Here is a 14,085-nt window from a genome sequence, read left to right as displayed (position 1 = left end):
AGAGACCACCAGACTCCATAATGGGCTGGTAGGTGGTCGGACAAGAATGTTTCAAAGGATAATGGATCTCGATTGAATTGCCCTGCTCAAACAGGAGTATCCTGTTTATTTCTATTAAGTCTTGATGGGACAATGGAACGCAGGCCAGGTGTGTGTTTATCATGACTCAGTGTTAGCAGAATCTGTATAAAAGAAGGAACATTGAAGCACGTAGTCAGTGACAACTGGGAGTCCCCAGGAGTAACCATCGGAGAAGAAGGCGCCCTGAGCTCGGAACTGAGAGAAGAAGATATCTACATCAAGTGATCATAGCCTGGCCAGCCTCCTTCACTAGGGAGGACAATATCTAGAGCTCATCTGCGACTCTGACTCATATTCCGTTTGGAAGATCGTAATACCCAAATAAAATAGAGTTACAGCAGACAGGGTGTGTTTTCTTGCATGCGTCCGAGCCAATCGAGAAAGGTTTTCACGGTCAACAATATTCTCAAGTGTGACCATATGGAAAGAACAACAACAACCATATCACGTTAACTATCAAGACTAAACTGTCCTCAAAATGACCCGCCTTCTTGGGGAGGCTCAGCTGAAGGAGCAAGCAGAAGGAAAAGCTGACAGTGACCCACATCTCCAGAGTGATGGTTCTGCCATTGATAATCAGAGCTTGGATGCACTGCCAAAACTCCTCAATTGTACATATGAATGGCTCATGAATGGCTTCACCTATACCTCAGCCATAACTAATGTGCCACCATCATCAATGCTTGACTCCAATGAAGGTGTTAAGGAAATTCTGTCCCTAATGAAATTCTTCCTGCCATCCCAAAGGAAGATTATCCTTCGGGATTCTTTAATGCCAGAATTGGTCATGACTCCATTGTCAGGAAAGGAACCATTGGGAAAAACAGGGTGGGAAAGTCAATGCAACGTGTGTCCTTCTGTTGACAAAACATGATCAGCATGGCTTCATTACAACAAACACCCTTGTCTACCAGAAGAACAAATACAAAACCACATGAAGGCATCCTACATTAAAGCTCTGGCACCTCCTGGATTATGTCATTGTTCAAGTCAAAGTGATGTCTGTATCTCTTAATACATGTGGGGGATTAATGCCTGCTGGACAAATCACCAACTTATACAATCGGTGATGAACATTAACCTACCACCAAGACATCGCTAGATCAAAGATTCCACGAGGAAGAAGATCAATGTCTCAGCCATAAATCAGCCTGAATGAAAAGAGGAATTTGCAGTGCAGCTCACAGCTAATCTGGAAAATCTCCATACATCCAACTTAATTCCAGAACATGGGGATAAAATAAAGTCAGCAACACTAGAATCCTATTTCCAGACTATTGAGTTCAAGCAGAGGTCTTACTGAGTTTCTTCATTTGGAGAGAATCAAGTTCGCCATTGGACATTCGGATGAAGGGTTCTCTGTGAGGCGGAAGATGTTCATCGACCTTTGTCAAGAACTACTAGACTGTCAGAGGTGGGGGGGATAGTAATTTTGTTGACTGTTAAGGGGTGGGGGTTTACATTATTTTGTTTCACTAAGAAATAAAAATGTTTACTCTTTATTTGTTGAGGGCGTTGGCATCATATTTGTATATATATAGGGGTCTCCTGTTATATTGTATTGTTATAGGGTTATATCCATCGAGTCTGCACTGGCTCTTGGAAAGAGCATCCTACCCAAGGTCCACACCTCCACCTTATCCCCGTAACCCAGTAACCCCACCCAACCCTAAGGGCAATTTTGGACACTAAGGGCAATTTAGTATGGCCAATCCACCTAACATGCACATCTTTGGACTGTGGGAGGAAACCGGAGCACCCGGAGGAAACCCACGCACACACGGGGAGAATGTGCAGACTCCGCACAGACAGTGACCCAAGCCAGGAATCAAACCTGGGACCCTGGAGCTGTGAAGCAATTGTGCTATCCACAATGCTACCGTGCTGCCCGTATGTTATGCGGTGTTTATTGTTTAATATTATGGACTTCCTGTTTTTGTATTCTCTATATGCTTTGGATATGCCTTCAATAAATTATCTTTCAAAAAAAAGATGAGTCATGCTTCCAACAGCAGCTGTATGGGTGCCTGTGCAATTGGTCAGCCTGCTGTTGGTTTTAAAAGCTTTCCAGCATGATTGCTCCTTATCTACCCTTTCGAATCCCCTTATTCTAAACATCTCAATGAGGCCGTTAGTTGGTAGCCCACCTGCATTCTGCCCATTTTTCATGGGAAGTGGTCAAGGCTGTTGATCAGGAAATATGTTAAGATGGACATCTTCTGTTTGGATGTGAAATGTATTGTATATGCTAAAGGATTTCCAAAACTGTTTTGCCTGAAGCAGAATGCTGCAAACCTTTGTTGGAATTGGCTACAACTAAGGAATGTGAAATGGCTTTGAAGTTTATGATGTTGCTTCATTAAAAAGCTCGAAAATCTCCTCAATCTATTGCACAAAAAAAGTCACAATTCTTTTGTGTATGAGCTTTGACAGTTTTGCCCAGTGGACTACTGGTAGACCTCAAATACAAAATTAGGATGCTAGGATTCTCTAGTCAGCAAATCCCTGTGTGTTGTAATTTTGCATTACACATAAATATTGCCATCAGTGAAAGTGTTCACTCCTCATCACCCCGGTTGACAATTTTTATCCAGTTTAGATGCTGCCCAACAAATCTCATTTGTAGTATAAACTAGTATTTCCCATACATTCAAAAGTATTACATTTCTGCTATTATTTATTCACCCTCTCCAAACATGGAACAATTTAATTTGAGATTTTCAATGAGTGCAGAGAAGACCAGAAAAGATTGAATGAAGAACGCATTAAAAGTTAAGGAGGGTGGGGTGGACAGAGGGGCAGTTACCCGAGTCATGGGACAAGCACGCACACATCCTTCAGTAGTCTGAATTTGTCCATTCTACTTGGACAGCATAAAGATTGTATAGAATGAAGAGCTAGAGAGGTGTAATTTATTCTATTCTGCTTAAATCAAATCTTGATATGGTTAGACAGCACTGCCTACAATCAGGATCAAGTCCATGACCTAGTTTACAACATCCATGAAGAGAAAGTAGCGAAAAATGGGAAAAGTATACTATAAACTCTTTAAATGTGATTTTATTCCAATGATTGAATTTCAAACCTGAAGTGTCCAGTTCTCCACCAAATTTAGTGCCACTTTGACAATGATCGGAGTGTCTTACAATAGATCCTAGGCCTGCTTCAAGTTGAGTCAGTAAATTCTGCAGTTTAGGATCAAAACTTTTACTCCATTTCTCATCCTAAAGTTAAAATCAGAAAATATATTAATCATAGAATCCTACAGTTGTATTCTGCTAGCTCTTTGAAAAAGCTATCTCCATCTGTAAATATTTCCATTTCACGTGTATATTCAACTGAACATTTATAAAGACCAAACAGTTCTATATCTTTGATCAAATCAGGTAGTCAACAAAATGTTTAACGAGAGTAATTCAAGTTGTAGATATTGGTAGCCCATTAAAAGTTTGGAACAATGGGCAGCAAGTCAGAGCCCACAGAAGGTGGATTTTTCCTGACATCATGCATTATGAGGAGATGATAATTATTAGGCCAGAAAATGGGGCCATTTAGTTCATGCCAATTCCCTATAGAACAATGCGGTTACAAGATCATAATAAAATATCATAAAAAACAAAAAATAGGAATAGGCCATTTGGCCATTGAGCACACTCCACCAGTGAATAAGATCATGGTGCCTGCACCCAATAATCCTGGATTCCCTTGTAAATCAAAATTCTGGCTAGCTCAGCCTTGAATATGTTCAGCAATCCAGCCTCCACTGCACCATGTGGTGGAGAATTCCAAAGATTAACGACCCTCTAGAGTAATCAGGAGGCCATTCGGCCCATCGAGTCTGCACTGGCTCTTGGAAAGAGCACCTACACCCCCACCCTATCCCCATAACCCAGTAACTCCACCCAACACTAAGGGCAATTTAGCATGGCCAATCCACCTAACCTGCACATCTTTGGACTGTGGGAGGAAACCGGAGCACCCGGAGGAAGCCCACGCACACACGGGGAGAACGTGCATTCTCCGCACAGTGACCCAAGCCAGGAATCAAACCTGGGACCCTGGAGCTATGAAGCAATTGTGCTAACCACTATGCTGCCGTGCTGTCCTTATTGCTCATCTCCATTTTAATTGTGAGACCCCTTATTTTTAAACTGTTTCTCTTACTTGTAGATTTTCCCATGAAGGAAAACATCCTCTCAGTATCTATTGGATAACAGCAAATTACTGCGGATGCTGGAATCTGAAACCAAAAAGAAAATGCTGGAAAATCTCAGCAGGTCTGGCAGCATCTGTATGGAGAGAAAAGAGCTAATGTTTTAAGTCTAGATGACCCTTTGTCAAAGCTGTGACAAAGGGTCATCTGGACTCGAAACGTTAGCTCTTTTCTCTCCCCACAGATGCTGCCAGACCTGTTGAGATTTTCCAGCATTTTCTTTTTGCTCTCAGTATCTATCCTGTCAAGCCCCCTCCAAATCATGTATGTTTCAATAAGATTACCACTCATTCTTCTAAACCTTAATGGGCATATAGGCCCAAACTGGTCAACTTTTCTTCATAAGACAAGCCCTTCATCCAAAAATTTAGCCTTGCAAGCCATCTCTGAACAGCTTCCAATGTAAGTAGGTCCTTCTTCAAGTAAGGAGATAAAGTCTATTTCACAATACTTTAGGTGTGATCTCACTAATGCACTATACAGTTGTAGCAAGAATTTCCTACTTTTATGTACCATCCCTATAAAAGTATCCAATTTCAATTTACAGCAGGGCACATACTCAGTGCTTAAATTAAAATGATGTGGAGATGCCGGCGTTGGACTGGGGTGAGCACAGTACGAAGTCTTACAACACCAGGTTAAAGTCCAACAGGTTTGTTTCGATGTCACTAGCTTTCGGAGCGCTGCTCCTTCCTCAGGTGAATGAAGAGGTCTGTTCCAGAAACACATATATAGACAAATTCAAAGATGCCAAACAATGCTAGGAATGCGAGCATTAGCAGGTGATTAAATCTTTACAGATCCAGAGATGGGGTAACCCCAGGTTAAAGAGGTGTGAATTGTCTCAAGCCAGGACAGTTGGCAGGATTTCGCAGGCCAGATGGTGGGGGATGAATGTAATGTGACATGAATCCCAGGTCCCGGTTGAGGCCGCACTCATGTGTGCGGAACTTGGCTATAAGTTTCTGCTCGGCGATTCTGCGTTGTCGCGGGTCCTGAAGGCCGCCTTGGAGAACGCTTACCCGGAGATCAGAGGCTGAATGCCCTTGACTGCTAAAGTAGTATTCACACTTTTTAATGATACCAGTATTGTAAAGAAGATACCGGTTAGTTTGCAAAGTCAGTAAAACCCCAAACAGATAATTGAACATTTTGCTGAATTTTGTGGGTCACCTTGAAATCTGGGACACTGGGGCCAGAAGTGGGAACTGACCACACCCTGGAACGTGGGGGAGCCATTAAATGGGGGCCATTAAATGGGGGCCATTAAATTAAAATGGCCAGTGCAAGTTCCAATAAAGGTATGCGTGCATACTTTATGTTGGCACAACAGGGCGGGTCCCATGTGAATAATTAATAATGCACAGTTCACACACAAATGTTAACCAGCACTGAAAGGTTAAATGATGTACTGCAATTTTCATATACTAGCTATCCTATTTGCTACTTTATTTGCACAAATGTAACATGGAAAATTACAGGATTCAGGAAGACTAATAATATCTAGTTCAAATTTAAACTATTATTTGCTGGTTACTGAAGTTCTCTCTAAACATACTTACCCATTATCAAAACATTAACTGATACAAATGCATTTTGCTTCCTACAAATTATATACTTATGGCAAAGGAACTGTACAGTACAAATTAACAGGCATGGATACAAATAAAGCTAAAAAAAAAAGCATAGTTCATTTATTTCACCAGGCATCAGATTATAAAAGTGGCTGTTTAATAGGAGGTTTGAATACCCACCTTTAAAAGTACTGGCGCAAATATTTGACGTATTGCTTGGTAAAGAGCAATTATAGGTGAATCCAGCATGGATGACACAAGTATATTGCTGTGTAGATTATCCTCAGTAATGACATCTGGACGCATTTTAAAGAAGACCAGTATTTTGTCCTCTTTGTTACCTGGTTCAACCTACAATTGAAAAAGATTACATTCCAGAATCACTAAATGCCATATCAAATTTCTAAACAGGTACCAGAATTACAAAACACTGATCTTAAAATTATGACTCCTATATCTTCTTTCATTTCCAGATGTACAACATTTACAACTCAGAATGTTTTTCACTACAGCTCTAATGTTGACAAGAATTCCAGACAAGGTGGGCTGAATTTCCAGACCCATTGGTGATGGGCTGGCAGGAGCATGGGTTGGCAATATGGTGTAGGGAGATGTATATAGCTTATTGCCTGTGGTGGGGAGATTGGCATCTCAGCCACACATCAGGCAGCCAATTGCACCATTTAAGTGGTCTCATAAGGGCACTTCCCATTCTCACAACAAGCAAACACTGGCAGCCACTCAGTAGGTTTCTAAGGGGAGGAGGCCCTCCTTTATGAGCACTCCATGGCCCATGAAAAGATTCCTCAGCAGCAATTGTCACTCGAGCGGCAACACCATTTCACTACCGCTAACCCCCAGGCTGCCCGCCAACTCCTGGCTTCCTCAAAATACTTCACCTGGAGCTGCCAGCCCTGTGATTAAGCCAGCAGCACTTGGCGATGAGCTGCAGTCCTCACCTGGATGGTGACCTGGTGACAGCCTCTTAATTGGCTGCTAGCACAATACCACGCCAGGGCTCCCCCACGTTCCAGGGTGTGGTCAGTTCCCACTTCTGGCCCCAGTGTCCCAGATTTCAAGGTGACCCACAAAATTCAGCAAAATGTTCAATTATCTGTTTGGGGTTTTACTGACTTTGCAAACTAACCGGTGTCTTCTTTACAATACTGGTATCATTAAAAAGTGTGAATACTACCAAACAAAACTGGGTGCCTCAAATATCATTTCTTTGCAGCAGCTCTTCCTGCTGAACTATCATTTCAAATATGAAAAACTGCTAGTTGTTTTTTAATTCACTCATGTCATGTGGGCAATGCAGACAAGGCCAACATTTATTGCCCATCCCTCATTACCCGTGAGATGGTGCTGGTGAGTTACCTTCTTGACCCATTGCAGTCTTTACAGTGTAGATACACCCACGGTGATCATGAGACTATAAGACGTAGGAGCAGGTAGGCCATTTGGCTCATTGAGTCTGCTCCACCATTCAATGAGATCATGACTGATCTGATATGATAATCCTCAGCTCCATTTTCTGCTTTATCTCCATACCCCTCGATTCCCTTGCTGATTAAAAATCTGTCGACCTCAGCCTTGAACATACTAACAACCCAGCCTCCACAGCCCTCCGTAGCAAAGAATTCCCCAGCTTCACTACCCTCTGGAGAGAAAAAATTCCTGGGGCTGGATTATCCATTATTGGGACTATGTCCCCACGCCGGCGTCAAAGCGGTAGAGTTTTAGGCCAGAAAAACTGGCATCAAAGGGACACAAGTTTCTAGGCCTGCAGGAGGCTAGCAGGGACCCAGAGTTGATCTTGCGCCGTGCTCCATGGGACCGTGGAGCTGGACCCAAGAGACTCCCCGATCGGCCACGCGCTCAACCCTCAATCCCCGCACAAACATTCCCCGGCCTCCGATCGGCCCGTCTCCAACTAGGGCGGCTGTGGACTGAGTCCGCAGCCACCACGCGAGTATCCCGACCGGCCGGAGCACATTAGTTCCACACCAGTGGGACTTCGAACGGTCGGGGGCTGAGAATGGCTGAGCGGGCCTCTGGCAATGGCCCCAAGTAGATCCCAGGCAGCGTGGCGTACTCCCCTAATATGCCGCTTCTCGGGGCCCGTAGAATCACGAAACCAGTGCCGGTCCTGATTTCTTGCAGGAACATTGATGCTCCGCTCCGGCCGCGATTTTGGCGCGAGGGTATGGAGAATCCATCCCGACATCTCTCTCTTAAATGGGTGTCCCCTTACTCTGAGATTATGCCCTCTGGTCCTAGACTCTCCCACAAAGGGAAACAACCTCTCACCATCTACCCTGGCAAGTCCCCCGAGTATCCTATCTGTCTCAATATGGTCGCCTGTCATTCTTCTAAACTCCAATGACTACATGCCTAACCGATCTAACCTCATCTCATAAGAAAATCCTCCCCTCACCAGGAATCAACCTAGTGAACTTTCTCTGGACTGCCCCCAATGCCAGTATAACTTTCCTTAGATAAGGGGACCAAAACTATTCACAGTATTCCAAATGTGGTCTAACTCATGCAGTGTATAGTTTTAGCAAGACTCCCCTATTTTTATACTTCAATCCCTTTGAAATAAAAGTCCACATTCCATTTGCCTTCCCTATTATCTTCTGAACTTGCAAATCCCTCTTGTGCTGCAGCTTTCTGCAAACTTTTGCCATTTAAATAACATTCAGCTTCTTTGTTCTTCCTACCAAAGTGCATAACTTCACATTTTCCTACATTTATATTCCATCTGCCAAGTTTTTGCCGACTCAGTTAACCTGTCTATATCCCTCCATAGACTCTTTGGGCGCAATATAACGTGAACGTTTCTTAGTGAGTAGCAAACGGGAATTGCCAGGTGCTTCCCGACTGCTGACCCGGCGAGTCCGCTGCTGGCATTTAAAGCAATTGGAGCCGGTAATGATGCCCCACGGGCTTAGTGTTGGAAATAACTGTCCTGCCAGCTGATTCACCTGGTCTGTGCACAGCAGCTCCCTGCTAACGAGTGAGAGCAGCACATAAACCAATCCCGCAGAGCAAACCCCAGACAGCACGCAGCTATGCCACTGCGCAGACCAACTCCATGATTCGAAGATGGCGACGTGGCTAGACTGTTGGACGCGGTGGTGTTCAGACGGGATAGTGTGTTCATTATGCCTTTCAGATGGTGGGCAGTTTTGGGGATCTGAAGGCGATATGCTCGTCACAGAATTTCCAGCCTCTGACCTGTTCTGATAGGCACAGCATTTAAGTGACTGGTTCACTTAAGTTTCTGGTCAATAGTCACCTCTGGGGTTTTGATGATGTGGGATTCAGCAATGGCAATGCCATTGAATGTCAAGGGCAGGTAGTTAGAAACATGCATAGAAAAATAGAAGCAAGAGTAGGCCATTCAGCCCTTCGAGCCTGCTCAGTCATTCATTATGATCATGGTTGATCATCAAATTCAATACCCTGATCCCGCCTTCCTCTCATATCCCTTTAGTCCCAAGAGGTATATCTAATTCCTTCTTGAAATTACACACCGTTTTGGCCTCAACTACTTTCTGTGCGAGTGAATTCCAGACTCACCATTCTCTGGGTGAAGAAATGTCTCTTCACCTCAGATCTAAAAGGTTTGGAAACAATGAATTGGGTACTCTAAATTTATAATAAAAACATTTTAAAAGAATTTTAAAAGGTTCTATGAGATCCCCTTATAATCCTAACCAACTTACTCTCTCCTCATATGACAGTCCCACCATCCCAGGAAGCAGCCTGGTAAACCTCTGCTGCAGTTCCTCCACAGCAAGAGCATCCTTGCTCAGAAAGAACACCCAAACTGCACACAATTCTCCAAGTGTGGCCTCACCAACACCCTATACAATTGTACTAAAATATCCATGAATCCCAGGTCCCGGTTGAGGCCGCACACATGAGTGTTACATTCATCCCCCACCATCTGGCCTGCGAAATCCTACCAACTGTCCTGGCTTGGTACAATTCACACCTCTTTAACCTGGAGTTACCCCATCTCTGGATCTGTAAAGATTTAGTCACCTGCTAATGCTCGCATTCCAAGCATTGTTTGGCATCTTTGAATTTGTCTATATATGTGTTTCTGGAACAGACCTCTTCATTCACCTGAGGAAGGAGCAGCGCTCCGAAAGCTAGTGACATCGAAACAAACCTGTTGGACTTTAACCTGGTGTTGTAAGACTTCGTACTTTGATTTTTATGTCATCATTGGCTACAAGAATAGTGCCAGAGGACTGGAGGACAGCAAATGTGGTCCCTTTGTTCAAAAAGGGGAGCAGAGACAACCCCGGCAACTATAGACCGGTGAGCCTCACGTCTGTAGTGGGTAAAGTCTTGGAGGGGATTATAAGAGACAAGATTTATAATCATCTAGATAGGAATAATATGATCAGGGATAGTCAGCATGGCTTTGTGAAGGGTAGGTCATGCCTCACAAACCTTATTGAGTTCTTTGAGAAGGTGACTGAACAGGTAGATGAGGGTAGAGCAGTTGATGTGGTGTATATGGATTTCAGCAAAGCATTTGATAAGGTTCCCCATGGTAGGCTATTGCAGAAAATACGGAGGCTGGGGATTGAGGGTGATTTAGAGATGTGGATCAGAAATTGGCTAGCTGAAAGAATACAGAGGGTGGTGGTTGATGGGAAATGTTCAGAATGGAGTACAGTCACAAGTGGAGTACCACAAGGATCTGTTCTGGGGCCGTTGCTGTTTGTCATTTTTATCAATGACCTAGAGGAAGACGCAGAAGGGTGGGTGAGTAAATTTGCAGACGATACTAAAGTCGGTGGTGTTGTCGATAGTGTGGAAGGTTGTAGCAGGTTACAGAGGGATATAGATAAGCTGCAGAGCTGGGCTGAGAGGTGGCAAATGGAGTTTAATGTAGAGAAGTGTGAGGTGATTCACTTTGGAAGGAATAACAGGAATGCGGAATATTTGGCTAATGGTAAAGTTCTTGAAAGTGTGGATGAGCAGAGGGATCTAGGTGTCCATGTACATAGATCCCTGAAAGTTGCCACCCAGGTTGATAGGGTTGTGAAGAAGGCCTATGGAGTGTTGGCCTTTATTGGTAGAGGGATTGAGTTCCGGAGTCGGGAGGTCATGTTGCAGCTGTACAGAACTCTGGTACGGCCGCATTTGGAGTATTGCGTACAGTTCTGGTCACCGCATTATAGGAAGGACGTGGAGGCTTTGGAGCGGGTGCAGAGGAGATTTACCAGGATGTTGCCTGGTATGGAGGGAAAATCTTATGAGGAAAGGCTGATGGACTTGAGGTTGTTTTCGTTTGAGAGAAGAAGGTTAAGAGGAGACTTAATAGAGGCATACAAAATGATCAGGGGGTTGGATAGGGTGGACAGTGAGAGCCTTCCCCCGCGGATGGAAATGGCTGGCACGAGGGGACATAACTTTAAACTGAGGGGTAATAGATATAGGACAGAGGTCAGAGGTAGGTTCTTTACCCAAATAGTGAGGCCGTGGAATGCCCTACCTGCTACAGTAGTGAACTCGCCAACATTGAGGGCATTTAAAAGTTTATTGGATAAACATATGGATGATAATGGCATAGTGTAGGTTAGATGGCTTTTGTTTCGGTGCAACATCGTGGGCCGAAGGGCCTGTACTGCGCTGTATTGTTCTATGTTCTATGAGTGATGGAAATGAGGCAATGACCTGGAGACGATTCTCACTAAGGAGGTAGTGATGGGCAAGCTAATGGGGCTAAAGGTAGACAAGTCTCTTGGCCCTGATGGAATGCATCCTAGAGTGCTAAAAGAGATGGCTAGGGAAATTGCAAATGCACTAGTGATAATTTACCAAAATTCACTAGATTCTGGGGTGGTCCCGGCGGATTGGAAATCAGCAAACGTGACACCACTGTTTAAAAAAGGAGGTAGGCAGAAAGCGGGTAATTATAGGCCAGTTAGCTTAACTTCGGTAGTAGGGAAGATGCTGGAATCTATCATCAAGGAAGAAATAGTGAGGCATCTGGCTGGAAATTGTCCCATTGGGCAGACGCAGCATGGGTTCATAAAAGGCAGGTCGGGCCTAACTAATTTAGTGTAATTTTTTGAGGATGTTACCAGTGCGGTAGACAACGGGGAGTCAATGGATGTGGTATATCTGGATTTCCAGAAAGCTTTTGACAAGGTGCCACACAAAAGGTTGCTGCATAAGATAAAGATGCATGGCATTAAGGGTAAAGTAGTAGCATGGACAGAGGATTGGTTAATTAATAGAAAGCAAAGAGTGGGGATTAATGGGTGTTTCTCCATTTGGCAATCAGTAGCTAGTGGTGTCCCTCAGAGGTCAGTGTTGGCCCCACAATTGTTCACGATTTACATAGATGATTTGGAGTTGGGGACCAAGTGCATTTTGTCCAACTTTGCAGGCGATACTAAGATGAGTGGTAAAGCAAAAAGTGCAGAGGATGCTGGAAGTCTGCAGAGGGATTTGGATAGTTTAAGTGAATGGGCTAGGGTCTGGCAGATGGAATACAATGTTGACAAATGTGAGGTTATCCATTTTGGTAAGAATAACAGCAAAAGGGATTATTATTTAAATGATAAAATATTAAAACATGCTGCTGCGCAAAGGGACCTGGGTGTCTAGTGCACGAGTCGCAAAAAGTTGGTTTACAGGTGCAACAGGTGATTAAGGCGGCGAAATGGAGTTTTGTTCTTCATTGCTCGAGGGATGGAATATAAGACTAGGGAGGTTATGCTGCAAATGTATTAGTGAGGCCACACCTTGAGTATTGTGTTCAGTTTGGTCTCCTTACCCGAGAAAGGATGTACTTGCGCTGGAGGGTGAGCAGAGGAGATTCACTCGGTTAATCCCAGAGTTGAGGGGGTTGGATTACGAGGGGAGGTTGAGTAGAATGGGACTGTACTCGGAATTTAGAAGGATGCGGGGGGGGGGATCTTATAGAAACATATAAGATTATGAAGGGAATAGATAGGATAGATGCAGGCAGGTTGTTTCCACTGGCGGGTGAAAGCAGAACTAGGGGGCATAGCCTCAAAATAAGGGGAAGTAGATTTAGGACTGAGTTTAGGAGGAACTTCTTCACCCAAAGGGTTGTGAATCTATGGAATTCCCTGCCCAGTGAAGCAGTTGAGGCTCCTTCATTAAATGTTTTCAAGATAAAGATAGATATTTTTTTGAATAATAAAGGAATAAAGGGTTATGGTGTTTGGGCCGGAAGGTGGAGCTGAGTCCACAAAAGATCAGCCATGATCTCACTGAATGGCGGAGGAGGCTCGAAGGGCCAGATGGCCTACTCCTGCTCCTCGTTCTTATGTTATACCGATTTCCTTCAGCTCCTCACTAAAACCTTTGTTTCTCAGAACTTCTGGTACATAATTCATGTCTTCTTTTGTGAAGACAGAAGTAAAGTACGAATTTAGTTCCTCAGCTATTTCTTTGTTCCCGATTATGAATTCCCTGGATTCTTCTAGTTGGAGATAGTCATCGTCTACCTCTTAAGTAGCAAATAGAATTTATACTAGTTATCAGTTGAAACCTAAACATTGACACGGTCTTGCTGTATTTGGACTCAGACTGCTTTATTATCTGGAGAAAATTGATTTGGATCAAACAAAGAGGCTGGTTTAGCACAGTGGGCTAAACAGCTGGCTTGTAAAGCAGAACAAGGCCAGCAGCGCGTGTTCAATTCCCGTACCAGCCTCCCCGAATAGGCGCTGAAATGTGGTGACTAGGGGCTTTTCGCAGTAACTTCATTTGAAGCCTACTTGTGACAATAAGCGATTTTCATTCATTTCACTATGGAATCATAAGCAGCAAAAGCCCCAACTTATGACAAAAATGTGAGTAGAAAAAGCCCCCCCCAAAAAAAAAAAAACACTTTGATTGGAGTTGTATTTATCAAAAAACAGATTCGCCTTGATGAGGACTTTCAATATCAATACCACTCAGAAAATAGCAAATTAGACATTTAAGCCAGTTTCCAACTTAGAAATGGGTTTAAATTATGATTTTTTAAAAAAATTGTATTTAAATAAGGCCTTTTGGCCTGATTCCAAAGCACGGCCAGTGAAGTATCTTGAAGTGTAGTCAGTGTTGTAATGTTAGGAAACACTGCAATCATATTTACATGCAAGGTCCCACAAACAGAAATAAACAGGCAATAATTTGTAGTGGTTTAGCGGCTGGAATGAATATTAG

The 14,085-nt window shown here is 43.6% G+C and overlaps 1 protein-coding gene across 3 annotated transcripts in view; it reads right to left on the bottom strand.

Moving 5' to 3' along the window:
- The window catches only part of dync2h1 (dynein cytoplasmic 2 heavy chain 1), an 866,357-nt gene that overhangs the window by 819,230 nt on the left and 33,042 nt on the right, over window positions 1-14,085 (bottom strand). For all 3 annotated transcript variants that reach the window (XM_072476728.1, XM_072476730.1, XM_072476729.1), the window contains exons 3-4: window positions 6,049-6,219; window positions 3,167-3,305 (exon numbers count right to left, since the gene is read on the bottom strand). In XM_072476728.1, the coding sequence (XP_072332829.1) occupies window positions 3,167-3,305; window positions 6,049-6,219 (310 nt within the window). The remainder of the gene's footprint in view (window positions 1-3,166; window positions 3,306-6,048; window positions 6,220-14,085) is intronic.

Source organism: Scyliorhinus torazame, chromosome 15 (genome assembly GCF_047496885.1).
Source record: "Scyliorhinus torazame isolate Kashiwa2021f chromosome 15, sScyTor2.1, whole genome shotgun sequence".
Classification (NCBI taxonomy): Eukaryota; Metazoa; Chordata; class Chondrichthyes; order Carcharhiniformes; family Scyliorhinidae; genus Scyliorhinus; species Scyliorhinus torazame.
The sequence above is the reverse complement of the archived record's forward strand: the minus strand, read 5'-3'. Positions and strand labels throughout refer to the sequence as shown.